Below are 26,018 nucleotides of genomic sequence, written 5' to 3'. Positions count from 1 at the left end.
GGCCAGCCTCAACATTTTGATTCTACTGCCTCAGTCTCCCTAATAGATTACAGGCATGTACCACTGTGCCTAGCTCTTTAAATATCTTTAGAATTTGCCTGTGAAGTTATTTTTCCTGAGAGGAATCTGATGGTACAGGCTGCTTGGTTAGTCAATGATATGGTGAAGTTGTTTACCAGTTGCAAAGTTCCCCAGAGTTCCCTCTAAGGTTATTGGTTAGGCTATAGTGACCTGTCTGTTCCACACAGCACCTGACCCCACTCTGAGGCTGCAGATGTGTGGGACAAAATTGGAAACCATTGTAGAACATTAGGGAGAACCAAAGGGGCACCTATTCGTTCATATATATATATATATATATATATATATATATATATATATATATATTGTGCCAGGGATTGAACCCACTTAACCACTGAGCCACATTCCCACCCCTTTTTATTTTTTTATTTTGAGACAGTTCTTACTAGTTTGCATAGTCTTGCTAGGTTGCTGAGGCTGGCTTAGAACCTATGGTCCTCCTGACTCAGCCTCCTGAACTTCTGGGATTACAGGTGTGGGCCACAAGGATCAGCTTACCTATTCATTCTTTACTCAAAAAATGAGTTACAGGCTGGGATTGTGGCTCAGTGGTAGAGAACTTGCCTCTGATGTGTGAGGCACTGGGTTCAATTCTCAATACCACATATAAAATAAATGAATAAAATAAAGGTCCATCAACAACTTTAAAAATATGAGTTGGGGGGCTGGGGTTGTGGTTCAGCAATAGAGCCCTCGCCTAGCATGTGCAAGGCCCTGGGTTCAATCCTCAGCACTACATAAAAAATAAATAAATAAATTGGGGCTGAGGTTGTAGTACCGTGGTAGCACGCTTGTCTAGCATGTGTGAGGCACTGGTTTTGATCTTCAGTACCACATATAAATAAATAAGATAAAATTATTAAAATAAATTAAATAAATAAATAAATAAGGGTATTGTGTCAACTACAAATATATATATATACACACCAAGGGTGGTGGTTTACATCTATAATCTCATATAATCTCAGCTACTCTCAGCTACTCAGGAGGCTGAAGCAGAGGATTATATGTTTGAGGCCAGCCAGTATGGGCTATTTAGTGAGACGTTGTCTCAAAAAAAAAAAAAAAAAAAAAAAAAAGGTTTGGGGATGTAACTCAGTGGTAGATCAATACAAAAGTTGGGACCAGGTCCTGGGGATACAAGGGTGATGGGACTGGTGGGGTCCTGTCCTCGTGAAGTCCATAGTCTAGTTGACTAACATTAATAAGAGGATCTCACCAACACATTTCTGAAGTGGGTACCATGATGGGAACGTGCCCCAGGGGAATGCAATCCGTGTAGGAGGTGGGTGGAGGGAGTATTTGAAAAGCCTTGGGGCTGTCCCAAAGTGGCAAATGGGGCTGGGGCTGGGTGGTAGGTAAGGAGGAGTTTGGCCAGTGAGGGTGGGAGCAGAGCCTAGGGAGGCAGTTCCCCCCCAGAGGGAACAGCGGGTGATGTCTAGAAGATCCTTGAGTCAGCAGGTGAGACTTTGAAGGGCTGATGCGCGGCAGGAGGAGGGCGGGGTGGGGGGTGGGAGGCTTCTGTAGAGGTAAGCAGGATGGTTAGAGCAGGGCTTTGACAGCTAAGAGCCAAGCTAGGGGTTTCTCTGCAGATGGAGCTCTTTCACCCTCTCCTGAGAGCGCAGGAGAAGAGTGAGCAGGGGAAGGGTCCAGTTAGAAGGTAGCCAGGATGGTGTAAGGGGCGGAAGGTCAAGTCGAAAGGCGCCACTGGCGATGGCCATGCGGAGGGGTCAGTAGCCGTAGGATCAGGGTCGCCCTGCAAGGCGATGAGACTCAGATTCTGCTCCAGAGCTGGAAAGTGAGAGGCGGCGGCAATCAGAAGGCGCAGAGCCTGAGGTTGACAGATGTTCTTAGGGACACAGAAGGGAGAAGAATGGAGATAGATAAGAAGATGGGCTCTGGGTTTTTCTGATAGAAGGGGAAGGGTGCAAGTGGACAGGAGGGTCCAGAAAGATAAAGATGCTAAAGGAAAGCCAACTGGGTAAGTTATCTGAGGAAGTGGAGTAGAAAGTGTGTGGGGGGAGCAAAGAAGTAAACGACTCTGGTGAAGGAACCCTGAGGAGGTAAGACAGTAAAAAAAGAAAATAAAATGAAAGAACTAGACTAATCACCCAGTGTGCTGTCCCAAAGTGGCAAATGGGGCTGGGGCCGGGGGTGGTGCTCCTTCCTACGGAGAAAGTTGCAGCCTCCAGGCAAGGACTCATTCCCAGAAGGTTCCAATAGGAGAGGCTATAGCGAAGGGGCACAGCGGAAAAGCGGGAAACTGATGATGTTAATGAGGTGTGTTATCAGGGGATGTCTGGAGGCTCTGTGCAGGTTTGGGCTGGTCCCTGAGGTTTTGAACTCGTCCTGCCTACCCATCCCCTTCTCTATATGTTACAGAAATGCTGTTCACTCACTAGATCCAGGGCTCAGAGCTAATGCACCCGGCGCCCCATCTCACCGAGCCCCCAGAAAACCCCAAAGAGTGAAAGGGCCTTTCCGCTATTTTACGAGTAACGTAGGTGGGACTCAGAGAGGGCAGCCTTTCACCCAACGCCACACAGGAATCGGGCCCTCTCTCAGGGGAGTACCCCCTGCCCAGGGTCCCCGCGCCACCTAGGCCCCCCTCTGGGAGGAGTCGGCCCGAGCCCCTCCTGCTCCCCGCCCTCCGAGGGGCGGCCCGGGGGGCGGGCGGAGGAAGTGAGCGCAGCGGGGAGGAATGTGAGCGGGCGGGGCGCACCGGCCCGGAGCAGCGGGGACAGCCGGCAGGCGGCGGGGTCGGCGGGTGCGGCAGGCCGGGCGGGTGCGGCAAGCTGACTGCGCGCGATGCCTCACTTCACTGTGGTGCCCGTGGACGGGCCGCGGCGCGGCGACTATGACAACCTCGAGGGTCTGAGTTGGGTGGACTACGGGGAGCGCGCCGAGCGGGAGGAGTCGGACGGTGAGGGCTTGCCGGGCGGGGGCCTTGGCGGGGTCGCGGGGCGGCCACGAGGGGCCGGCTCCCGCCGGTAGTGGGACTTGGCGCGCTTACGTCGATGCCGGCTTAACTTTTCTTTCTCTGCGCCGCCGCCACTCCCCGCTCGGCGCGTGCAGACACGATTTTCCTCCGCTCCGGGCGCGCGGGCCAGGTCGCTCTCCCTAGCCCAGCTCCTCCCCTGCGAGCCGCGGGCGGGGGCTGCAGACGTGGCCGCCCGGGGAGGCCAGACAGCAGCCCGCCCGGCCCCGGATAGCTCCGAGCCGGGGTTTCCTGCCTTTTCCTCTGGGAGTACAGCCAAAGCCCCAATTGCAGCCCCTTCGCCTTTGAAAACGACCTCCATCCTCCTGTCGCCTTTGCCCGGTGATTCCCTCCTTCCCTTGCCCTCCCCTTCCTGTGTCTCCCTACTCTCTAAACTCTCAGGCCCTCCCCGAGAGAAGGGTGTGCCTGCTGAGGGGGCCTTTGGGTACCTGCCTGTAAGTCGTCCCTGTTGCCCAGGCCTAGATCTGTAGGTACAGTGGGCATCTGGGGAGCATTCACACGGGGCCAGGCTTGTCTAGGCACTTAACGTGAACCGACTCGTTTAATCCTCCCTACCTTCCTTGGTAGGGAGACAGATGCTGTTACTTGCACTTAGGAAGGAGTGGCGGAAAGTGTGGGGAGGTTATGAAATTTGCAGGGAGGGGGGGTTGTTGGGGGGGTATTTAAACCCCCAGGGGAGATTCTAGCACCTTAACTCTGATCCTGGGTGTTAGTGCTGGTCTTGGAGGTGAGTGTCTCCTTTCTTCCAGGTTCCTGCCTCTTCCCTTGCCCCTTTCTCCATCTCCTCTCCCAGAAGGCTCAGGGTTTCACTCAGTGAGACGGTGTCCTTGCCAGGGGCCACTTTTGGAGTCCTGCTGGAAACTTATGTCTGTCTGTGCACTGTGTACTGGCATATGCATGTGCAAGTGTGCTGCTGTGGGTATCAAGTTAAAGGCAGGGTCAGGTCAGGGCATTCTCATGGTCACTGTATCCTGCAGGATTGTGATATGACTGATGACAAATGCCTATAATGTCTGGGACTGACCATGATGGAGACATTTAAGAAATTCATGTCATTGAGATGTGTCAGGTGATATGATCTTGACCTCTGATCTGTCTTTGATGGTAATATGACTGAGCTGATCCATGCTGATGCAAGTGGCTGTGCTTTTGTATTACCTGACTGCCATGTGTAGAGTTGGCACAGGACAGAGGGATGGGCTGTTGGACATTGTGAAGGTTTTTCAGGCTTGACAGCTGTGTGAGTACCCTTTGCCATTTCCTTGTCTGTCCCTAGTCTTGTTCAGAGAGTCAGAGCAAGAGGCAGCATCCCTGCTCCCCCGACCGAGCCTGGAAGGACTGGGCTAGGCTGCATCCCTGATTCAGTGGGCAGGCAGAGCTGGCTTAGCTTCTGCCTGCCTTAGCCTCATCCAGCCAGATCCCTCCAAGCAAGACCAGCTCCTCCCACTAGGTCCTTTCCTTTTCCTCCTCCTCTTGCTTCTTTTCAGCCAGACCTTGACTGTGTTTGCAGTATGGGGGACACCCTGAACCCTGGTGAGTTATTTTTTTTAATATATTTTTCTAGGGGCTGGGGATGTGGCTCAAGCGGTAGCACGCTTGCCTGGCATGCATGCTGCCTGGGTTCAAGCCTCAGCACCACATACAAACAAAGATGTGTCTGCCGAAAACTAAAAAATAAATATTAAAATTTCTCTCTCCCTCTCTCCCTCCCTCCCTCTCTCTCTCTCTCTCTCTCTCCCCTTTAAAAATATATATATATATATATTTTTTAGTTGTAGGTGGACACAATACCTTTATTCTGTTTTTATGGGGTGCTGAGGATCGAACCCAGTGCCTCACTCGTGCTAGGCAAGTGCTCTACCACTGAGTCACAACCCCAGCCCCCCTGGTGAGTGATTTTGATCCTTCTTGGTGGGGACTGCAAAAGTTCAGAAGGCTGAAAAACAGTCAAACTCAGGTCCATCTCCTGGGGCCCCTAGCTGAAAGCCTGCCCTCTACTCTGAGGGGTCAGCCAGCCTGTAGGCAGGGGCTCAGGAGGTCCTGAAGGGGCACCTCAGGCAGATGCCTTTGTGTACAGGGATCAGGAGGGTCACCTGGATCCTTACCTGTCACTGGTGTCTATACAGTTGCTGGTGGGAACACACCTGTGTCCCTCATAGGCAGGCCCCAGATCCCGGCCATACTGGGGGTCTCAGGTGGCATGTGAGCAGCTTGGGCCTGGCAGGCATGCCCAGACGTGCCCTGGAATTTTTGGAATAGCTGAGGCCAGAATGGGCAACTTGAATCTGAGGGTAGTACAGACATCCAGCGTCTGCTTAGACCCTCTTACGTTTCCACAATCCCATTGGAGCTGTCCCTAAGAAAGGCTTGGGGAACTCCAACAAGTGCTTTCTGGGTGTCTGGCAGCAGATAGTCCCTTTTCTGATGCCTCTGGGCAGTTGGAAAAGCATGTGTTACTATTTGTACATAGAATAGGACACACAAGGCAGCACAGAGGATCATTTTCACATGGGAGAGGCCAGGAATCCAAAGCAGACTTCTGGCCATCTGAGCACCCAGAGGACAGGATATGCAAACTCTGGCAAAATTGCAATCTAGACCTCTTCTTTACCTTCAAGGATCATGCTACACCTTGGGGTGTATCCTGGATGGACTGGGGTCTGGAGTAGGAATAGGGAACCTACAGCCAAGCCCTCACCTGGCTCTAGTACCCTGTATCCTGGTCTGACAAAATTGCATTCTCACTGGTCAGCTGTTAATATAAAGGGCAGTATTACTGGGTTTTTAGATTTTTCTTGTGACTCTGATCCTGTGTAAGCATCAAAGTTATAGCAAATGTCATAGGGTGTGAGGGTGTCTGAGGAGCTACATGACCCCACTGGGCTTTAACATGCCTTGGTAGGATGACTTTCTGGCTGCCTTTGTCTACTGTGTCATTGACATTGACCTATATGCAATCATTGAACATGTGACTGATCTGTTTGGCCCACTTAACTAGTCCAGGTTGCTGGATGAAGGAAATATACTGTTTTCACATACTAAGGCAGAACTGACTTTACCCCAGAAATTGTCACAGGCACACTTTACCTATCAGTCTCCTTGAGTGATAAAGAATCCATAATGCAGCCCCTGCTACATGGTTGTAGGCTTGGGGAAGCCAAGTTAAACCACACACTGATATCAAGAGGATGTTTCAGATGGAGAAGGATTCATTAGTCCACGTTCTCAGCTGCAAATGAGAAATGAATTGTGACCTATTTAAATGAAAACATTGACAGTCATGGCCAGCGCATGACCCAATCACACCACTAGTCTGGGTTGGTAATAACACTTCTATTACTGCGTCCATCTGGGGACACTGTGCCAACCCACTTAAAATCAAAACTGCATACTTCTGCAGAGCATGGTGGTGCATGCCAGTATCTCAGCTACTCAGGAGGCTGAGTCAGGAGGATCACAAGTTTGAAGGCAACCTGGGCAACTTAGCAAGATCTTGTCTCAAAAATGAAAAATAAAAAGGTCTGGGGATGTAACTCAGTGGTCGAGTGCCCCTGGGTTTAATCTCTAGTACCCAATCAAAACAAAACTGCATGCTGCTTCCAGCAAACACCATGGGTGGCTTCTTTGAACCTAAATGTCTACAGCCCATTTATTGTGAGACCTGAGTCAGTGCTGCAGCTACCAGACTTCATTGGGGTGGAGGGATACTTGGCATCTAGAAAAGAAGTACTTAGTGTCTGCTGCCTGTTTGTTGGAAAACTGGGAATGTCACCATGAAGACTCACAAGAGACAAATGTAGAACAGGGAAGAATACGAATGATGGGATGCCAGGAAAAAGCAGGCAAGCTTTGGGAGATGAGATAGCCTTACTAAGGGGGAAGAATAAAATGGGGGGCCCTGGTGGCACATTCCTGTAATCCCAGCAGCTTGGGAGGCTGAGACTGGAGGATCACAGGTTCAAAGCCAGCCTCAGCAATGGTGAGGTGCTAAGCAACTCAGTGAGACTCTGTCTCTCAATAAAATACAAAATAGGGCTGAAGGTGGGCTTAGTGGTTGAGTGTCCCAAAATTCAATCCCTGGTGCCCCCTACTCCCCAAAAAATCATTTTGGTTGCTTTCTGCCAGGTTTCCTTGGAGCTGAGGTTCAGTCTCACCAACCTGAGGGGTGGGTGGAAGCTGGTGTGGGCCTCTCACCTGTTTTGATGCAAGATGGAGGAATCTGCAGACCAAGGAGCTAATGCCCTGGGACCCTGTGAACAGTCCATGCTTCTATCTTCCTTCTTTCCTCTTTTTCCTGTTTGCAGTGCTGGGAATTGAACCCAGGAGTGCACTACCACTGAACTACATCCCCAGCCATTTGTTTGTTTATTGATACTAGGGATTTAACCTAGAGGGGCTCTACCTGTTTGTTGGAAAGCTGGGAATGTCATCCCCCTTTTTGAGACATTAAGGCTGGCATTGAACTTGAGATCCTTCATCCCATCCTCCATCCTTATATCCCATCCTCCACGCCCAGCTACACTCCTGTATTTCCAGACTATACAATCTAACATTCACCCACCAGCCTTATCTTTCGCAGATGACCTGGACAACTGGCTCCCATTTCTGCTTACTGTACAGCTAGGGCTTGCCCCCACCTCCCGGCATGCCTTGGGCCACCCTCCAGGGTGCCCCCTCAGGCACGGGGCATGGTGGGGTAGCTAGCAGGCCACCTGCTGGCCATGGCAGCAGAAGGTGCTCTGTGCGGCTTCATCTATCTGGAGAGCAGTACCTGGGTCATGCCTGACGACACCGAGCCCTTGGCATGGGGCACTCTGGGTGCTCCAGATAGGCCTGAAAAGGGGTTAGGGGTTATGCGAGGGCGGGCTGAGGCCAGGGCCCGCCCCCTCAACAGGCCCCACCCCTCGCCTTACACTGGAGCTTTCATACCTGTACCCTGTGTTACAGGGAATGATGGGCTGGGTTTTGATTACTGGCTGCTCTTGGGTTACCCTGGCTCTTCAAGGAGGCCATTAGGTGTGATGGAGAAGCTGATGCTCAGCCTCTTAACACTGTGGCCTCCAAAGTGGTTTACAGAAAGGATGTTTTGGGGACTGGCCTGTGGGGAGGGGTACAGGCTGCATGCTCAGGAGGCAGCCCCTAACTGGGTTTCTTTCCCTTTCTCTCCACAGGACAGAGTAATCACAGAGAGAGCAGCCCTTTTCTTTGCCCCTTGGAGGCTTCCAGAGGAAGTGACTACTATGACAGGAACCTGGCACTGTTTGAGGTAGTTGAGGAGCCATTTTAGGCCACAAATGTGGCAGGCTGGGAGACAGACCGAGGCCTGTCAGGGGCCTCTCATCTAAGCAGGCAGGCTGGATGGTGACTCTTTTTCTGCTCTCCCCTTGTCTTGCTCCCTGTAGTCAGTTAGTGTTTCCTGTGGCCCCTCAAAATGAAACTGCTTTCCCAGAGGCCATTTGCAATTCTGCCCCCATTGGCATCTCCTGGGCTGTTAACCTTTGCCTTCCTTGCTGCCCCCTCAGCAAGGTGACCACCCCCTGAGAATTTCTTTTTTTCCCTGCACTCCCAGTTCTCCGCCTGTGGGCTCTCTCATGGACTCTGTCTTTCCTGGTTGGTTCTTCCAACTCTTGTCCCTGGTCCTTCTCCCTGAACCTGCTCTTGCCCTCCACATCTGCAAGCTCAGTTGATACCTCTTTGAAAGTTTCCCAAATTTGTGTCTGAACTTATATTTTACCCTTTCCATACTCAAGCTGAAAAGTAAGATATGGATTTAAGACATGGTTTAGGCTCTTAAGCTTTTTTTTATAATTTATTTTTTAGTCATAGATGGATACAATATTTTTTTTCCAATTATTTATTTATTTATTTTTTTAGTTTTCAGCAAACACAACATCTTTGTTTGTATGTGGTGCTGAGGATCGAACCCAAGCTGCACGCATGCCAGGCGAGCGCGCTACTGCTTGAGCCACATCCCCAGCCCCCAATATATTTTATTTTCATGTGGTGCTGAGGATTGAACCCAGTGCCTCATGCATGCTAGGCGAGCACTCTACCTCTGAGCCACAACCCCAGCCCCTAGGCCCCTAAACTTTGACCCACATATTCAGCTGCTGAATAATGTAGGCTTCTCAATCTCCACATGTCCAAAGGCCTGTATATTTATTCTTTGCTCCCAACCAACCTCCCTGTGTGTAGGGTCAGAAAAGAGCTGTCAGACAGTGAAAGGCTACATGTGGATAAGAAACCAGTGGAGAGATGGCACTAAGAATGAATCAAGGGCAGGGAAAGCCTAGACCCCCGTGGGAGTTGGGGGTCCTGAGCCCAGGATACCTCCTGACCAAGAGCAACAAGGTTCTGCAGTAAAGCCTTTGTCCTGGCTTCACTTTGAGGATGATGGGCCAGCATCCCACTTTGGGATTGAGGTATGTCAGTCACAGGAACCAGAGCCTGGGGTTAGACCATTTAGGAAGGTCAGACAACAGAGACTTCAGTTGTTCCAGACATCTTTTGTCTGCCTTGGTCCCTGAGGTGACTAAGGTGGCTTTTTTTGTGGGCAGTCCAGGGTAGATATGAATCCCAGAGGCTCAGCCATTGCCAGTAGGTGGCCAAACAGAGTAGATAGGATGAAGTGTGCAATTTGCCTGTCTGCCAACTGTGCCTGCCCTTCTTTTTCTCCCCTGAGGCGGGTGGTTTTCACAAATGGGCTGGCAGTGATTGCAGCCAAGGTGGGGCAGAGAGAAGCCACCACTGGGCTGGGCCTTTCAGTGCCACGTGCTGGGGTGTGGTGCCCACACCTGCTCAGTTGGCTGGCTTGGGCTTCCCCCAGCAAGAGCTGGGATCAGGCCCAGGCCTGCCTCAGGGCCTGGCATGGAGCCAGAGTCCAGGCTGCTGGCTACATATAGGTAGCCTGGCGCTGGCCTGGCCCATTGCCATATTGCCCCGTGGCTTTGTTTACAGGAGGAACTGGACATCCGCCCAAAGGTGTCATCTCTTCTGGGCAAGCTTGTCAGCTATACCAACCTCACCCAGGGCGCCAAGGAGCATGAGGAGGCTGAGAGTGGAGAAGGCTCCCGTCGGAGAGCAGCCAAGGTGAGCCAGTCAGGGTCATCAGAAGGGCCACACTTAAGATGACAGACAGAACACCATGGAATATACTGTTTTCCCATGTGGTGTGCGCACGCCAGGGGATGTGGATGCCAGGTGAGGTGAGCATGAGAGTGGGCACTGAATGTCTTGGGCTCATAGGGGCTTTAAGGGGTGAGCTAAGGAGGAACTTCTGAGGGAGGCCCTCAGAAATGACAGTGGGTGAAGCTGGGCATAGTGGTGCAGGCCTGTAATCCCAGTGACTAGGGAGGCTGAGGCAGGAGGATCAAAAGTTCAAGGCTAGTCTCAGCAACTTAGAGAGGATCTAAGCAACTTAGTGAGACCCTGTCTAAAAATAAGAAAAGGACTGGGGATGTGGCTCAGTGGGCTCAGTGGTTAAGCACTTCTGGATTCAATCCCCAGAAACAAACAAACAAAAAATTTAAAAAGAAGGAAATGACAGTGGGTGGACTGGAGGTGTAGGTTTAGCTCTGGTAGAGTTTCATCAGCACTTCAAGAAAGACAGAAAGAAATGACAGTGGGAACAAGAGCTGCTTGCACTCAGCCTCTAAGAGTGACCCCATCTTCTCAAATGTTATACTCACAACACAATCATGAGATGGAAACCTGTAGCCTATAGTCCCAGCTACATGGGAGGCTAAGGCAGGAAGTAGCAAGACCCTGTGTGGAAAAGAAAGGAAGGAAGGTAGGGGGAGAGAGAGAGAGAGAAAGGAAAGAAGGAAGGGAGTATGGGTGGATTTGAGATGTGGCTCAGTGATAGAGCACTTGCCTAGCATGCATGAGGTACTGGGTTCAATCCCCACCACTGGGAAAAAAAAAAACAAACAAAAAACCTATGAGATAGGTCATTCATTCTTTTTTTAGCTCCTCTGAGTCCTGCCCATTGCCTATCTAGTCCCTTGGGCCAGCCTCCTGACTCCCTAAGCCTGGCTTCTCTCCCACTTTCATCTTCATTTCTCAGATGAGGAAACTGAGTGACAAGGCCTTAAGTAACTTGCCCAAGGTTAATGCATGATGCTGGGAGAAGTGTTTTTGGATGTACTGTGAGGTATGTGATTGTGAAATACCAGATCACTGGCATCAAATCAGGATGGATAGCCTGGGGGCTACACAGCCTAAAGCAAGTGACATTACTCTCTTGCCCCTAACCAAGGTTCCCACAGCCCCCGGGTTGCTTAAGTACCGGGTTGTGCAGGCATGAACATGTGATGGAGCCTGACATTTCCTTGTAAAGCACATCTATTCCTTCAGCCCTCATCTCTATTTAGGATGATTTTTCTATCTTGCTCAGCTCCTGTATTCGATGGGCCTCAGTTTAACTGAGGGCTGGGGATTTTTTCAGCATTTTGGTTTGAAAGTAAGGGGTCCTGCCAGGTGCAGTGGCACATGCCTGTAATCCAAACAGCTCAAGAGGTTGACTGGAGGATAGAAAGTTCAAAGCCAGCCTCATCAAAAAGCAAGGCGCTAAACAACTCAGTGTTGACCCCGTCTCTAAATAAAATACAAAAATAGGGCTAGGGATGTGATTCAGTGGTCAAATGCCCCAGAGTTCAATCCCCGGTACCCGTCCCCCAAAAAAGTAAGGGGCCCTCCCTTTCCACCTCCTGTGTCTCTGAGGTTTGGGAAGTAGCTGCATTTGGAAGGAGCTGGGGTCTAGTCCTGGCTACACTATTCTCTTTGGAGGTTAGTTGAAACAAAAGGAACTCCAGGTTGGGATAAGCCAGATCACCAGGCTCAGACTTGCTCCTGAGATTTGGGCCTTGCTGGGGTGGGTCCAGGAGAGAGGATACACCAAGCTGAAGCACATCCTTCACCTGGTGCTTCCAGGAGACAAACAAGCCCCCACTTTCAAGAGGGCAGCTGATATCTTGATTGTACAGAACTAACCTCCACCTCTTCAGCTGGTTGAGATTTTGCTGGTGTATTCTGGAATAAAGATAGCAGAGAACTCTTGTCTCTGGCAACCCCTATGCAGCCTTGCAGGAGGGGTCTTAACTTCTGAGACTGTTGCCCACAGTGGATGACAGGATCATTGGATAAGAGTCTCATCCCTGTCCATTGAGGATGAGTCAGGACTGAGAGTAAAAAGGCCCCCAGGAAAGGCTAGTGCACATCTCAACAGAAGCATGGGAGGGAAGCATGAACTGGTGAAGGGCTGTGGTCCTTTGGCCTAATGGGGAACCTGTGAGGATACTAGGGTCTAGCCTCAGCTTAGTTACCCATCTGACCTTAAGGTGAAGATACGAGAGGGAAGCTGAGGGTCCCAGCCTTAGTCGTTGGGACCATGGAGGAAGGAGGAATCTAGTTAAGTACACAGTAGGAAGCTAGGGAGCTGTGGGTCTCACCCAGAGCAGCTCTGAGCAGGGGCCTCAGAAAAGAAGGTTTGAAGCAGGAAGGGTGGGCCTCCAACCAGACCATGCCAAGACCCAAAGGCAGCCTCTCCCTGGCAGTCACTTTGGCTCTGGCCCAGTGACCTTCTGAGGCTGCCAGAGGTTATTTGGGGATGCAGAAAGCATTTCCGGTCCTGCCCTTTCCCACACTGCTCTTTTCTCAGAATGACTCAGCCTCGGATGGGGGTGGGACTCAGAGTTCTTGCTGCCATTATTCCAAAATGGGTGGTATCCTTTGAGAAGGGCTTGGAAAGAGCTTAGATGAGGTGTATCTTTCAGAAGGGAGCTTTTGTTCTTGCCTAGATCCTCCCAAGTTCCTTTAGCCTGCACACAGACCCTGCCCCAAGCCAGAACCCTTCAGAATGCTTCTTCTGGCATGTAGCTCTCTCCCTGACCCCTCCGTTCGCTCTGCAAGATTCTCTCAACAGGATGTCCAGGGACTTCTAAGCTGTCATTCACTGGGTTTAGGAGCACCTTTGGGGGATCTGTAGGGTCTGCTGGTGATAGAACAGTAAACAAGTCAAGTCTGCCACAATATGATAATGAGTCATACTAACACAGTCAGTAATGTGACCTATAGTGACCATTATCATAGAAAGGTATGTCAGATGCTGAAAGATTGCAGGAGGAGCACCAACTCCACCCAGCCTAGGGGGAAATTTCTGGAAGAAGTGACAGTTAAACTTCTGATGGTTTCACTGAAGAAAGAGTTTTCTAGGCAGTGAGGCAAGGCCATCCTCCCTGGCAGAGCCTAGCACATGCCCAGGTTCCAAGGCTCAGAAGAAGCCATTGTGGTATGGAGCTGGGAATGACAGAGGAGGTGATGGGGTACATCTGTCAGCTCAAGCCAAGGAATCTGCACCACACGCCACACACTGTATTATAGAACAAAACAGGGTTTTCAACAGGGATGAGGGGATTGTACTTGGTTATCAGAGACCTACTCTGGCTGCAGAGTGGGCTAGGTTGTGGAGAGGTGGGCAAGTGTGGGAGGATATCACCTAGTGCCCCAGTTTACTACCCTAGGGGGACTAAGGCTGAGACAAGGAAGCCTAGTCTCTGGATAGCAGGGAGGTAGAATGGGCAGGACTCCATGTCCATCTGGTTAAAGTGGGGGGATTGGAAAGAGGGAACAAGAGGGAAAATTTCTTGGATTTTGGCTTAGGTGATTTGGGGCCTGTTCAGAGAGAACGTGAGGACCTGAGATAGACCCCTTTTCGCAGACATTTAGCAGAGGAGAGGAAGGGGAGGAGGCAGTACCTGAGGAGAATTTAAGTTCAAAAGCTCACTTGTGGGGTTTTAGAAAGAATCAGGTTTCATAACCTTCTCAATGCCAACTGTCTTGCTGTGTAGAGTTAATAGAGATGGGCATGGTAATCCCAGCAATTTGGGAGCCTGAGGCGGAGGATCACAAGTCTGAGACCAGCCTCAGAAACTTAGAGAGGTCCTAAGCAACTTAGGGAGACTCTGTCTCAAAAAATAAAAAAGGGGGCTGGGGTTATGCCTCAGCAGTAGAGCGCTTGCCTAGCATGTGTGAGGCCCTGGGTTCGATCCTCAGTACCATATAAAAATAAATAAATAAAATAAAGGTATTGTGTCCAAATACAACTAAAAAATAAATATTTTTTTAAAATGAAAAGGAACTGGGAGGGCTGGGGTTATAACTCAGTGGTAGAGCTCTTGCCTAGCACATGTGAGTCATTGGGTTTAATCCTTAGCACCACATAAAAATAAATAAAATAAAGGTTTTGGGTTGGGATTGTGGCTCAGTGGTAGAGCACTTGCCTAGCATGTGTGAGGCACTGGGTTCTATCCCCAGCACCACATAAAAAAACTAAATAAACAAAATAAAGGTATTGTGTCCATCTACAACTAAAAAAAAAAAAATGTATAAAAAAGGGGAACTGTGAGTATACTCAATGGTTAAGTGCTGCTGGGTTCAATCCTCAGTACCCCACAAAGAAAGTTAATAGAGACATTCTAGCTATACCCCGACTTCTGGGGCTGGGGGTACCCCACTATAGGTAAGGGATGACTGAATGACTAGGGACCTACCTTCTGTAGTGCATCTATGCCCCTCTGATGCTCTGTGCCACCTCTTCTCCTGCCCATATAGGCACCCAGCATGGGCACACTCATGGGGGTGTACCTGCCCTGCCTGCAGAATATCTTTGGGGTCATCCTCTTCCTGCGGCTGACCTGGATGGTGGGCACAGCCGGGGTGCTACAGGCCCTCCTTATTGTCCTCATCTGCTGCTGCTGTGTAAGTAGCCTGGTGGGTCACGGATAGACTGAGCAGGGGCCATGGTCACCCTACAGATCCCACCCATCTGAGCTCATCCAGGGCTCATCCAGGCCCTCCTTTCCACAGACACTGCTGACAGCTATCTCCATGAGTGCCATCGCCACCAACGGTGTGGTTCCAGGTAGGTAAGGGAATGGGGCCCAGAATCTGCTTTGATCTGTCTGGGAACCCTCATTCTCCTCCACCCTTAAACAGTTCCCCAGTGGGATCCCAGTCCCTGACTTTCACTTAGGAGCCTAACAGAGTTTTGAGACTGCTGTCATGTTTTGTTAGTATAAAAATAATACATCCTTCCCCCCAATGGGCAATGTTCATTTGTCATAGGAAGGTTTAAAAGGGCAGGAAAACAGAATGAAAAACTGAAAGCATTCATAACCCCACCATGCTGAGTTCATTACTATTAGGCTTTCAGCATATGATCTTAGGGTCTTATAAAATATCGCTCTTTCTCTCTTTCTCTCTCCCTCTTCCCCCCTTATACACACACACACACACACACACACACACACATACACACACATATGTACATATAAATGTACATATAATTTCTTTTTGCTGTATATATAGATATACACATACATATATATGTTGGAAAGTGGGTTTTGTTTTTTCAACAGAGTTTAATTCATTATAGTAGGATATAACCCAATTTATGTGATTATTTTTTAAGTTTCTTGATTCCTGTTCCCAGGCCTTCATCAGAGAGGTTATATCAGCAGCAGATGTACTCAGCAACATGGAATCACACTTGTCTCTTCACCTTCATCACCCTGGGGCCTAGTGTTGACTCTCTCAGTCTTGCCAAGGGTGTTAGACTAGGGCCAGAGGTTTAACCATGGATGCTCAAATGGTGGCAGGCTTATGCAGGGACACAGGGGCCAAAAACCTGAAAAGACAATAATCCTACCCTAATCTATGAATGGGAAAAGCAGTCCTGTCCTTTTGAGTGGTTGTGAGGGCTTATCATGAGGGAGACCCCTTGAAAAGCACTGACCTTGACCTGTGCATACTTTCTCTATTGTAGCTGGAGGCTCCTATTTCATGATCTCCCGCTCACTGGGTCCAGAATTTGGAGGTGCTGTGGGCTTGTGCTTCTATCTGGGAACAACATTTGCGGCAGCTATGTATATCCTGGGGGCCATTGAGATCTTGCTGGTGAGTCAAGCTAAACCCTCTGTAATCCGTCTTCTTGTTCCAGACCTACATTGCTCCACTAGCTGCCATTTTTTACCCATCAGGCTCTCATGACATGCATGTCTAAACACTTCCCTTGGATTCCACACAGAAGGCCCAGGCTGTTTGTGCTCCCCTGCTATCCCTGGCCAGGGCCTGGGGTCATACCACGGGAGGCATCAAAAGAGAAGGATCTCTGCTCAGGCCTGTTTCCCCCTTTACTTTCATGCTAGTCTGGGCCAGGCAAGAAATTGGCCTGGCTGTCTTCACTTTAGCCTGGATATGTCACCTATCTGGGTACTGTTTCAGCCATGGCAAGCAACCAACCAACTCTTGCATTTAGTTGAATGACAGATCTTGGGTGGTGACATAGAGACTAACTACTTCCTGAGCTTGGATGGCTCTGGCCAGTTCAATCTCCTAGAGCTCTATGCCAGCACCCTTCAGATTCAGCTTCTCCTTATCCATAAGTCAGAGTGAGCTACCACAGGATGCCTTCTGGAGATTGCAGAAAGCAATCTAGGGTGCTGTGCCCAGTTCAGCTTCCCACTCTCCACTGAGGAAGCAGAAATGTACAGGGTATGTAGGCAGCAGAGTGGCAGGTACTTTCTCTGGGCATGAAAGAGTAGAGAGACTGACTTTACTATTCCCACCTTCCAGTCCTCTGCTCATAGTGTGAACCTTGTGCCTAGCTCATCTGTTTTTTGTTTTCCATTTCTCATATTTCTTCTGCATTTATAATTTGGAATTCTTCTGTAAGGAAATGTGTCCCTTTTCCCCAGTTTGTTTGTTTATTCAACCATGTAATTATATGGACTTTTGGATATTTATTTTGTTCCCTGGGTTTTTGGTTATAATTCAATACTACCACTATTTATTTTGTTGTTCAAACATTCTACATGGGCTCTTCCACTTCAGGTTGGCATCTTTGTCTGGATCCTTTCCTTTCTAAAAAATAATGACTTTATTGAGATGTAATTCACATAACATCCAATGCACTACCCAGTAAAAGTGTACAGTGCATTGGTCTTTAATATATTCACAGGGATGCAACCATCACCACAATTTTAGAACATTTTATCACCCCAAAAGAAACCCCATCAGTCATCATTCTCCATTCTCCCCCAACCGTCATCTCTCGGCAACCACTAATTTGTTTTCTATCTCTAGATTTGCCTTTTCTGGACATTTTGTATAATTGGAATTATATAATATGTGTCCTTTGAGACTGGCTTCTTTTAGATATGCTTTTAAAAGAAAACCAAAATGACAGGTTTCACACTCCAAATAGGAAGGTTGAACCCTCTGTAATCCATCTTTTTGTTTCAGACCTACATTGCTCCACCAGCCGCCATTTTTTACCCATCAGGCTCTCATGACACGTCAAGCGCCACCTTGAATAATATGCGAGTATATGGGACCATTTTTCTGACTTTCATGACACTGGTGGTATTTGTTGGTGTCAAGTATGTGAACAAATTTGCCTCACTCTTCCTGGCCTGTGTGATTATCTCCATCTTCTCTATCTATGCTGGGGGCATCAAGTCCATTTTTGACCCTCCCGTGTTTCCGTAAGTAACTCAGGCTTTTGTCCAGACATTACCTTGTCATCCCTTCCAACTAGACTGCCTTTGATGCCCTGGGTCCCCAAGACTGTAGGGTGGGAATGACTGGGTCCTCTAGCTCAGCAGGTGGCGATGCTTACATCCCTGCAGGGTGTGCATGCTGGGTAACAGGACCCTGTCCCGGGACCAGTTTGATGTCTGCGCCAAGACGGTTGTGTTGGACAATGAGACAGTGGCCACCCGGCTGTGGAGTTTCTTCTGCCACAGCCCCAACCTTACTACTGACTCCTGTGACCCCTACTTCCTGCTCAACAATGTGACGGAGATCCCTGGCATTCCCGGGGCAGCTGCTGGTGTGCTCCAGGGTGGGTCCTCCCTCCCATGTTCCTGTCCCTGAGCCCACAGGCTGAGCAGGAGAGCAGAGCACAGAGCCGTCCTTGTGTGGCCAGCTCGGGAATGGGGGGAGCAGGTCTGGCTGCCTTCCCAGCTCAGCAGTGTCCTCTCAGCCTGGCTCTTGGCAGCCGAGTTTCGGGTGAATGGAGATTGGCCAGCATCCCAGCCCTGCAGAAGCCCCTGGAAAGTTCTGGCAGCCCCTCTTCCTCTGGCCATGAGCCCCTAATGCCACCTGGGGATGTTCCCACAGGGGCCATAAAGGGCTTTTGTCGGGAATGCAGGCGGTGGTGGGGCTCTGGTTGATGATGGTTTCAGCCACCTTTGTCTATCAGACTTGTAGCTTGGATAGCTTCCTCCCTGCAACCAGAGAAGCCCTGTGGTAGACACTGTAGCAATCAGGCTGAAGCTGTACCCAAAGTCCCCAGCTTCTGGCTGATCTGCCCCAGACTACCCTGGGGAGGTCCATGGGGCTGTGTCGGTGATGCTGCTGCCTCCGCAGAGAACTTGTGGAGTGCCTACCTGGAGAAGGGAGAGTTCGTGGAGAAGCGAGGTCTGCCCTCCACAGACGCCCTTGGCCTGAAGGAGAGCCTGCCCCTGTATGTGGTAGCTGATATCGCCACATCCTTCACTGTGCTGGTTGGCATCTTCTTCCCCTCTGTAACAGGTGAGCCCCTTTTGCCCACCCACCCATCCCTGCCACCAGTCCAATCTGGGGAGCCCCTGAGGGAGTCTCATCTGTTTTTGGAGGCATCATGGCTGGCTCAAACCGCTCCGGGGACCTCCGTGATGCCCAGAAATCCATCCCAGTGGGAACCATTCTGGCCATCGTTACAACCTCGCTTGTGTGTATCCTTTCCCAGGCCTGAAACAGGGGAGAGGGGATCAGGAGGCACTTGCCTACATGTACATCACCAGTTGGCATGCGTAGACACACTCTACATGCATCCCTCACCCCCTCGTACACAGGCACACACCGGGGGGACACATGCACATAAACATAGTACCCTCAGCTATCTGCAGGCTGGGGCTGGGGCAAGAGCCGCTAGGGTCCTGTGTAGGGATGAGTCTGGTTACAGTGCAGTGGAGGCCTAGCTTCCTTGACTCTGTGTAGACTTCAGCAGTGTGGTTCTCTTCGGCGCCTGCATTGAGGGTGTAGTGCTCCGAGACAAGTGAGTGAGCTGTGCCCCTCCCTGTAGCAATAGCTCAGCCTTTGCCTCCCCTCATGCTAAACCCTGCACATGGTCGCAGACATTTCCTTAGGCTGCTGGCTGCCAAGAGTAGTCTGTGCCATCAGGTGGATCAGGCCCCTCCAAGAGTTGGTTTTGAGAGGATGGCAACATCAGGGTCAGGGCTGAGATGAGGGTCAAGAGTAGGGGCTGGCATTTGGCCTTCTCCACTGAAGGCAGAGCTCTGTCCCGCTTAGCTTCTCCTATCCCTCACTCTGGGTGGCCCCACCCAGGACTTGGGGGACTCCTTGCCTAGAACATGGTCTGAGCCTGGCCCCTGCAGGTATGGCGACGGTGTCAGCAGGAACCTGGTGGTGGGCACGTTGGCCTGGCCTTCGCCCTGGGTCATCGTTGTTGGCTCTTTCTTCTCAACATGTGGTGCTGGCCTCCAGAGCCTTACTGGGGCACCTCGTCTATTGCAGGCCATTGCCAAGGACAACATCATCCCCTTCCTCCGGGTGAGCCCTTCTATATCACCCTCACATGGTTCTGGACATAGCACTGGCTAGGGAAAGAGGGAATTTGGATGCAGCATAGTCTGCCCACCAGGGCACCAAGGCCAGGTGGCCATCCATAAGAGCTGCTGAGAGCTGCCCTAGCCCTGTGTATTGTTGGCAGAGCTTCTAAGACCCAGAATCCTCATGAACTATGGCTCATCCAAAGAAGGGAGGCCTGGAGTGGTGGAGTCAGGAGAAAGTTGTGACCTCCCATGGGGATGGCCTGAGCCCCAGAGAAAGGGCCTGGGGATAATGGAGGCCAGGCTGTGGCTTGGGGTCCCAAGTGTAGGAGAGGGTGGCAGGAACAACTCCTTTTCTGGTGCCTACAGGTGTTCGGCCATGGGAAAGCAAATGGTGAACCAACGTGGGCACTCCTCCTGACTGCACTCATTGCTGAGCTGGGCATCCTCATTGCCTCCCTCGACATGGTGGCCCCCATTCTATCCATGTGAGCTGGGGGCAGGGCAGAGTAATGGTCTTGGTAAAAGCTTCCTGAATCCCAGTAATTTTTAGCAGGGGACCCCAGCACCTCCCCATGATCCTTTCTGGTGTTGAGGGTGCAACTGTATGCCAGGCTGTGTGGGGAGATGTTGCTTGGCAGGTCTCAACCTACCCCTGCATTCTGGAGATAGCATGGTACCTGCATAGGAGCTATAAAGAGACCAAGAGGCCCCTCGCACTACTGTGGGGACCTTCCAGAACAGGAATCCAACAGATTCTCCCACTGCTGGACAGAGAAGCACCTGGTCCTTTGAGGCTTGATGAAGCCATCACTTCACCATTCATCATTTTCAAAGTTGTTTGCTCTGGATTTTTATATATATATATATATATATATATATATATATATATATATATATATATATATACACATACATACATACATATATACATACATACATACATATATACATACATACATACATACATACATTTTATTTTGAGACAGGGTCTCACAAAGTTGCTTAGGCTGGTCTCAAACTTATGATCCTCCTTGCCTAAGCCTCCTGAGTAGCTGGGATTACAGGCATGCACCCCTGTACCTAGCTCAAAGTGGTTTGCTTTTAATATTCTGGAAGCACCTGGACAAATGCTTTTTGTTACAGTTTTAGTCCTAACCCAAATGAATCTGCATTTGTGCCAGTGCTGTGCAGTTGGTGATCTGCACGTGGAGATTTCCAGTAACTCTTGAGGCAGAGTTTCTTTAATTGCTGTTTTCACCTCTGCCCATGTTGGAGTCATCACACACTCTGCTCCATGGCTGATGGGCTTTGTTCTTCTGAAGGGCCTGACTTCCTTCACTCCTTAGCCTGTAGACTTGACAGGGCTTCCTTCCCTGCAAATAGTCTCCACCCTGGCTGCAGCTAGGCCTGCTGTACCTGGGCTGTCCTCTGCCTCCAACTCAACCCATCCCTCACACCTCAAATGGTTCTAGGTACAAAGCCAAAGGACACTGCTCAGCCTTTATTATGTTGTACTTACTGGCAGATCCTGATGGGACTTACCTCTCACGGAATCCCCTACCCCTAGCACCCCACTCAGGAGTCTTCCTGCCTCCAATCTACCATTACTCTCTATCAGCTGAGGGTAGAAGTTGTGCCCCCTCCCCTTAGCCATCTTTTTGGCTGCCTACCTGGGAGGGCTCATACAGCCAGCCTTGCCCATGTTCCAGATTCCTACTCCCACAGCAGCTTCTCTCAGGTGTCTAATCCAGTGCATTCATATGGTCTTTGTCATCTACTCTTGGATCTGTTCGTCTTTCCCACGTGTGACAGCTTCTTATCCACTGGTCATCCAGGCCAGTATCAGCCAGCCAATCTTCAGACACTGAGCATTCCTCAGCATTCCTTGACACCATCCTATCCCAGCTCTCTACTTGATATCCTGGGGCCCTCATCCCCTTCCAGCCTTCTGCCAGGGATCATTGGTCCATTCTCTTCTGACATGGGTAAGGCTGGCTGTAAGGATATGGGCTCCCTCATCCTCTTCGTGGTTTTAACAGGTACAGCTTCTCAAACAAACAAACAAAATGCCTCTTTTTGTTGTTTAGGAAATCTATAACATGGACATGGGCAAGGCCAGCTGCATGTGTCTCCTGACACAACGTGGCTCCAAGGACACCTTCTCCGCATAGTCCCATCTTCCTGAGGCTGCAGGAGTGGGTGCTGTGGGGGTGGGAGGACCTGACTGTGTCCATGCAGTGAAGGGAAAGACATGGCCTAGAAGGTCCAGGCTCAGCCTGACATGAGGTACCCGGAGATACTAAGGAGGTTACTCTGTACCGACCAACTCCCTGTGCTACAGGTTCTTTCTGATGTGTTACCTATTTGTGAACCTGGCCTGTGCTGTACAGACACTCCTGAGGACCCCCAACTGGCGGCCCCGGTTCAAATACTATCATTGGTAAGCTAGACCCTTGAATCAAGTTCCCTGACATAGGAGGTATCAGGGAGTCTAAGAATGCCATTCTGAATGAAGTTTTGAGTTTGCTGGGCAGTGGTTACTCTTGAAACACTATGGGGAAGGAGGTAGGGGCCTTAGCCTAGTTTTTATACCCAGATTGTGACTTGGGACTTCACAGGGCTACCAGGGCATGGGATGGGTTATGGCCTAGGACCCTACCAGTCTTGCCCTGATTCTACCTCTCTCCTCACTCTGTCTTAGGGCACTGTCCTTCCTGGGCATGAGCCTCTGCCTGGCCCTTATGTTTGTTTCTTCCTGGTACTATGCTCTGGTTGCCATGCTCATCGCAGGCATGATCTACAAGTACATCGAGTACCAAGGGTGAGTGAAGGGACTATCAATAACCTATATGGCTGAGGGTTCCTGGCTAAGAAGTGGGATGGTCTGAATGGTGAGTTGTTGAGGGAGCAGGGCCACTTTTGGTATCTACCATGAGTGATAGGACTGGAAGGCTCTGACTCAGGGCCTAACCTCTTTCCATTCCTGCATTCATATAGACAGAAATCCCTGGTGAAGGGCTGGGATGTAGCTGGGAGGTATAGCTCAGTGGTAGAGTACTTGCTTAGCAAGTGTGATGTCCTAGGTTCAATTCCCAGTACCAGCACTACCAAAAAATAAAATTCCCTGGGTGGCACCTGGAGCTCACAAGCTTGTGGCATCTGCAGGGCTGAGAAGGAATGGGGTGATGGGATCAGAGGCCTATCCCTGAGTGCTGCCCGCTATGCGCTGTTGAGGCTGGAAGAAGGGCCTCCTCATACCAAGAACTGGCGGTGAGTTCACACCCAGTCTAGCACGGGCCATCTCAAGGTTCTTAGGGAGTGCTGGGAGGGTAGGAGCCTCCAAAAGTGCTGGATCCCCATCCCTAGTCCTGTTTCCCCCTCCTTGGATTGCTAAGGATGCCCTCCTGCTTATTGTACCCTTGGGTCTACACTATCCAAAATATGAGAGCCCATGATCTGAGAAGGGAAGAAAAGAAGGGGTGCCCTGAAAAGGCCTGATCGTGGTCTCAAGCTGCCTCCCCATCTGGCCACTGCAGGCCTCAGCTCCTGGTGCTGTTAAAGCTGGATGAAGACCTTCATGTGAAGTACCCACGACTCCTCACCTTTGCCTCTCAGCTTAAGGCTGGCAAGGGCCTGACGATTGTTGGCTCCGTCATCCAGGGCAGCTTCTTGGAGAGCTATGGCGAGGCCCAGGCTGCTGAGCAGGTGCCTGCAGAGGGTGGGGAAGAATGGAGCCAGATCAATGGTATCTGGGCTGTACTGGCTTATAGAGGAGGGGACCAAGCCTGGCCAGCCTGGCCAGCCAGGTAGACAACACTGCTGCCCCTTCAAGCTGGAACAAGAGAATATAGTTGTCCCATCTTGAAAACATTGCCTCTGGGTGGGTAACTTGTTCCAAGCCCTCCCCCACTTCCAAGAAGTTATGTGCCTGAGAGCCCTAGAAGGTTGCCCAGAAGAGGGAAGCTGGTGGCCTGACTTCCTGACACTACTGTGTTCCCCACAGACAATCAAGAACATGATGGAGATTGAGAAAGTGAAAGGCTTCTGTCAGGTAGTGGTGGCCAGCAAGGTGCGTGAGGGGCTGGCCCACCTCATCCAGTCTTGTGGCCTGGGTGGCATGAGGCATAACACCGTGGTGCTGGGCTGGCCCTATGGTTGGCGACAGAGTGAGGACCCACGTGCCTGGAAGACCTTTATTGGTGTGTGAAGGGCCAGGGGCCAGGGTCATGGGGTGGCAGAGGCTTGAGGGACACAGGCTGATGGTCAGTAGTGCTCCTTTTCCCTAGACACAGTGCGCTGCACTACAGCTGCCCACTTGGCCCTGCTTGTGCCCAAGAACATTGCCTTCTACCCCAGCAACCACGAGCGCTACCTGGAGGGCCACATCGATGTGTGGTGGATTGTACATGACGGTGGCATGCTCATGCTTTTGCCCTTCCTGCTGCGCCAACATAAGGTAGGCCAGGTGAATGGTCTTGGGTGAGAGTGGCTATGCTCTTGGAGGACTACATGAGACTGAACCACCCCCCTGTTCCGTTGCCATAGGTTTGGAGAAAGTGCAGGATGCGCATCTTCACGGTTGCCCAGATGGATGACAACAGCATCCAGATGAAGAAGGATCTGGCCATCTTCCTATACCACCTCCGCCTTGAGGCAGAGGTGGAGGTGGTGGAGATGGTGAGCTGCCTACCCCACCCTTGCCTTGAAGATACCGAGTGCCATGCAACCACATCTTCACAGCCTCCTCTCTCCCCAGCATAATAGCGACATATCTGCATATACCTATGAGCGCACACTGATGATGGAGCAGCGGTCCCAGATGCTGCGGCAAATGAGGCTGACCAAGACTGAGAGGGAACGTGAAGTCAGTGGCTGCCTTGGTTCAGGCTGGGGGTGGGTGGCAGGGTCAGGCCTTTGGAGACACCATCCTATGGGGACATCAGACTGACTCATCCTGGCCCTACCTAAGCCAGTGCCCATTTCCTGGAGGCAGAGTAATCATGTCAGGCCAGTCAGGCCCTCCTTTTCTCAGAGTGCCCAGGCCATCTCCTCTGTTCTCAGGCCCAACTAGTCAAGGACCGGCACTCAGCCCTGCGGCTGGAGAGCCTATACTCAGATGAGGAAGATGAGTCTGCTGCAGGGGCCGATAAGATCCAGATGACATGGACTCGGGACAAGTACATGACTGAACCCTGGGACCCCAGCCATGCCCCTGACAACTTCCGGGAGCTGGTTCACATTAAGCCGTGAGTGTAGCAAATATAGACCCAGCTTTGTTGGGCCCCAGGGAAGAGGCAGTGTGGGACAGACAGGCTGGGTTGGGTGGGCAGGGACAGAGGCTAACTTTGCTAGATTCTGGTTCTTTATGTCAGGGACCAGTCCAACGTGCGGCGTATGCACACTGCTGTGAAGCTCAATGAAGTTATTGTCACACGATCCCATGATGCCCGCCTAGTCCTACTGAACATGCCTGGCCCACCCAAGAACAGTGAAGGTGATGAGAACTGTATCCCTTTGTGGAGAGGCAGGCCATGGGGAGGTGGACAAAGTGTGAGGTCAGGCCAGGAGTTTTCCTTCTGGGGTGCCCTTGGGTGGGGGTGGCCCTGATTGCCCCTTGGTCCTGCTGCTGTCTCCTTGACCTGATACCTATAGACATGGAGTTCCTTGAAGTACTGACTGAGGGCCTTGAACGGGTGCTGTTGGTGCGTGGTGGTGGTCGTGAAGTCATTACCATCTATTCCTGAGCCCAGTGTGGTCTTATGGCCTAGAGTGGGGGTATCCAAGGCAATAGCCCCCACCTGAGCACCTAATTGCCAGTTCTGCTTTGCCCAGCCTTGCCTTGGGCCAGCTTTGCTAGGTCTCCTGGGAAACCAGGTCTGGGCCTGGCAACGGAGATGGATTTGAGTTCCTGTGGGACCCTGGGAGGTGTGGGGACTTTCCTCTCCAATACCCCAGTAGGATGCCCTGGCTAAAGACTACCGGTGGGGGCTGATGTGGGTTTTAAGGCCCAGCCCAGCCCAAGAGCACTATTTATTGTATATTTATTGTTTGGATGTCACCATTTGGGAGAAGGGGAAGGGCAGAAAGGGCGGGGGTTGAACTCATCCTGCTTGCAGGAAGACCTGGCTCAGACTACTGTGGGCAGGGACCCCCATTAAGCCAAGAGGAATGGAGCTGGCCGAGCTAAGGCCTGACTTTCTTCAATAAAACATTGTGTACTCTGGGCCTCCCGCTGCCCCTGCTCTGTTTCCCTTGGTGCCAGTAGAAGAAGGCGGAAATGAACCCAAGCCCAGATCTGGCTCCCTGAGGCTAGGGCTCTTCCC

At 50.9% G+C, this 26,018-nt stretch overlaps 1 protein-coding gene across 2 annotated transcripts; it reads left to right on the top strand.

The window, feature by feature from the left end:
• The first annotated feature begins 2,808 nt into the window (after positions 1-2,808).
• Positions 2,809-25,903, top strand: Slc12a4 (solute carrier family 12 member 4). Of its 2 annotated transcripts, none has more exons than XM_026413310.2 (24): positions 2,809-3,004; positions 8,251-8,345; positions 10,037-10,168; positions 14,690-14,836; positions 14,945-14,999; positions 15,903-16,033; positions 17,381-17,622; positions 17,767-17,981; positions 18,509-18,673; positions 18,757-18,855; positions 19,121-19,178; positions 19,519-19,693; positions 20,062-20,180; positions 22,037-22,135; positions 22,397-22,516; positions 22,861-22,965; positions 23,232-23,400; positions 23,699-23,894; positions 23,982-24,151; positions 24,241-24,372; positions 24,452-24,559; positions 24,757-24,941; positions 25,068-25,201; positions 25,348-25,902. In XM_026413310.2, the coding sequence occupies exons 1-24, from the start codon at positions 2,890-2,892 to the stop codon at positions 25,437-25,439; spliced, it is 3,258 nt and encodes a 1,085-aa protein (XP_026269095.2). In that variant the 5' UTR covers positions 2,809-2,889; the 3' UTR covers positions 25,440-25,902. The 2 variants fall into 2 exon arrangements, with proteins under 2 accessions (XP_026269095.2, XP_026269096.2); XM_026413311.2 differs by lacking the exon at positions 2,809-3,004 and adding an exon at positions 4,393-4,612 and having other exon boundaries at positions 25,348-25,903.
• Positions 25,904-26,018: the final 115 nt, after the last annotated feature.

Source organism: Urocitellus parryii, chromosome 15, assembly GCF_045843805.1.
Source record: "Urocitellus parryii isolate mUroPar1 chromosome 15, mUroPar1.hap1, whole genome shotgun sequence".
In the NCBI taxonomy this organism is placed as follows: Eukaryota; Metazoa; Chordata; class Mammalia; order Rodentia; family Sciuridae; genus Urocitellus; species Urocitellus parryii.
The sequence above is the reverse complement of the archived record's forward strand: the minus strand, read 5'-3'. Positions and strand labels throughout refer to the sequence as shown.

Coding starts and splice junctions, on each gene's coding strand:
- Slc12a4 (XM_026413310.2), top strand. CDS start 2,890: ATGCCTCACTTCACTGTGGTGCCCGTGGACGGGCCGCGGCGCGGCGAC. Junction 17,623..17,766: donor TTTGACCCTCCCGTGTTTCC/GTAAGTAACTCA, acceptor ACATCCCTGCAG/GGTGTGCATGCTGGGTAACA. Junction 18,674..18,756: donor CTTCTTCCCCTCTGTAACAG/GTGAGCCCCTTT, acceptor CTGTTTTTGGAG/GCATCATGGCTGGCTCAAAC.